The 2631-nt window shown below is 43.4% G+C and overlaps 1 protein-coding gene across 1 annotated transcript; it reads left to right on the forward strand.

The window, feature by feature from the left end:
* The first annotated feature begins 1795 nt into the window (after window positions 1-1795).
* Window positions 1796-2364, forward strand: LOC120878088 (40S ribosomal protein S24-like). The gene has a single exon (XM_040260676.1). The coding sequence runs from the start codon at window positions 1863-1865 to the stop codon at window positions 2256-2258; it is 396 nt and encodes a 131-aa protein (XP_040116610.1). The 5' UTR covers window positions 1796-1862; the 3' UTR covers window positions 2259-2364.
* The last annotated feature ends 267 nt before the right edge of the window (window positions 2365-2631 follow it).

Here is a 2631-nt window from a genome sequence, read left to right on the forward strand (position 1 = left end):
ATGGGACCAGATGCCAAAGATCATTAAGATTCATTAAATGTACCTGCAGAGGCCAGGAGTGTCGCATAGTAGTGGTAGAGGAGTTCTGGCTAGCCTGTTAATAGACGGTTGTTGGGCTGGCCACTGGATACTCCAATGATGCCTCAGTCCCTATCTATCTTCTCAAATTTATTATGAGGGTACAGAGGTATTGCGTTTGCTTTAAAAAGATAATAATTTTATTTATTTATTTTTGGCTATACTGGGTCTTTGTTGCTGTGTGGGCCTTTTCTCTAGTTGCAGTGAGCGGGGGCTACTCTTCATTGCAAGTGTGTCGGCTTCTTGTTGCCGTGGCTTCTCTTGCTGCAGAGCACAGGCGCTAGGGCATGAAGGCTTCAGTAGTTGCGGCGTATGGGCTCAACAGTTGCAATTCCAGGGCTCTAGAGCACAGGCTCAATTGTTGTGGCACACGGGCTTAGCTGCTTCTTGGCGTATGGGATCTTCCGGAATCAGGGACTGAACGCATGCCTTCTACACTGGCAGGCGGGTTCTTTATTATTGAGCCACCAGGGAGCCCTAGAGGTATCTCCTGAAACTCATTTCAGATAGGCCTTCCCTGGCTAAATTAGTTTCATCCCTCTTTCCCCTCTCCATCCTCTTATCTTGCTTTACTTTCCCTCATAGCATTTGTCATCTCTGGACCAGCGACTTTGACGGCTAGCTGCTATTTCCCCAGCACTTGGCACATTTCTAAATGAATACTTAAATGAATCCAAAGGTTGAAAGAGAACCTAGGCTCATAAGGGACTAGAATTGAAAACCAGAAAACCATTGGGACTGGGGCAGTTTCTCTCCCAAGGGTGAGTTTATAGGGCCACATATTTGTTCATCTTTACTTTTCTCTTCCCATCTGCTTTTTTGACTTCCCTCTAGAGACTAAGGAGGAGGGAGGGAGGAATAAAGAGAAGCAAGATACTTTAAAAACCAGAGGTTTCTAAATCCAAAGGCTCATTAGAATCATCACAGGATCATTTTAAAAACACTGATTCCTGGGTCTCACTCAAGACCGCCTGTGTTAAAATGTCCACGGATGGGGCTCTGAGATATGTAATTTTAAAATGCACATTTAGGGACTTTCCTAGTGTCCAGCATTAAGAAACCACCTTGTAATGCATAGGACTATGGTTCCATCCCTTGTCAGGGAACTAAGATCACACATGCCTTGAGGCAACTGCTGAACCAAGAGCCACAACGAAGGATCTTCTGTGTGGCAACTGAGACCCAATGCAGCCAAAAATAAATATTAAAAAAAAAATAAAATGCATATTTAGCTAGCCAAGCACTAACCTATAGATGGGTTTCTGAGAACCTCTGCTTTAAACAAATCAAGCTTTCCCCAAAATGTTGTATAGAGTGGACATCTTCAACAAATGTTTCCTGAGGCCACCTAACAGGAGTTAGGTGCTAAGAGACTGTAGGAAAGAAAACTAAAGATGTCTAACTTTCTTGTGGTTAATCCCATACGCAGGAAAAGGGAGTGAGATACCTTATTTCTTTATTCATTCCATTTTACAAGTACCTGGAAAACAGACTCATACTATTATGGTAAGGGTAGAGTCTTAGTTGAGATGTCAAAAGACCTAATTTCTAATCTTTCCTCTGAACCTACAGGGTATGTCTTCTTGGGCATTTCATGTCCCTACTCTGAGCATTAATTTCCACAACAAAAAACTGAGATATTATCTTCTCTGTGTACCTCTCAGAAAGTTATTACAATTAGAAGAAGTAATGCAAAAATTGACAAATTGGGAGCGTTGATATGATTGGCCGGCGAAGTTTTAGCCCTCTTTTCCTCCCTGGCTGCTTGAAGATCAGCCGCCATCATGAACGACACAGTAACTATCCGGACTAGGAAGTTCATGACCAACCGACTGCTTCAGTGGAAACAAATGGTCATCGATGTTCTTCGCCCTGGAAAGGCAACAGTACCTAAAACAGAAATTCGGGAAAAACTGGCCAAAATGTACAAGACCACACCAGATGTCATCTTTGTTTTTGGATTCAGAACTCATTTTGGTGGTGGCAAGACAACTGGCTTCGGCATGATTTACGATTCCTTGGATTACGGGAAGAAAAATGAGCCCAAACATAGGCTTGCAAGACATGGCCTGTATGAGAAGAAAAAGACCTCAAGAAAACAGCGAAAGGAACGCAAGAACAGAATGAAGAAAGTCAGGGGGACTGCAAAGGCCAACGTTGGTGCTGGCAAAAAGAAGTGAGCTGGAGATTGGATAACAGAAGGAGTAAAGATTCTACAGTGACTGTATCTGTGGTGATTGTGCAGATTTTTCATGAAAGAGAGAATAAACTAAGACCTTTTACATGTAAAAAAAAAATTGACTCATTGGAAAAGACTCTGATGCTGGGAGGGATTGGGAGCAGGAGGGGAAGGGGATGACAGAGGATGAGATGGCTGGATGGCATCACCGACTTGATGGACATGAGTTTGGGTGAACTCCGGGAGTTGGTGATGGACAGGGAGGCCTGGTGTGCTGCGATTCATGGGGTCGCAAAGAGTCGGACACAACTGAGCGACTGAACTGAACTGAACTGAATGCAAAAATGCCTTGAAAATTACAAACATCAGCTACT

This window comes from Oryx dammah, unplaced genomic scaffold, assembly GCF_014754425.2.
Source record: "Oryx dammah isolate SB20612 unplaced genomic scaffold, SCBI_Odam_1.1 HiC_scaffold_18, whole genome shotgun sequence".
Taxonomy (NCBI): Eukaryota; Metazoa; Chordata; class Mammalia; order Artiodactyla; family Bovidae; genus Oryx; species Oryx dammah.

Excerpts from the sequence above, each read along its gene's own strand:
- LOC120878088 (XM_040260676.1), top strand. The coding sequence starts at position 1,863 with ATGAACGACACAGTAACTATCCGGACTAGGAAGTTCATGACCAACCGA.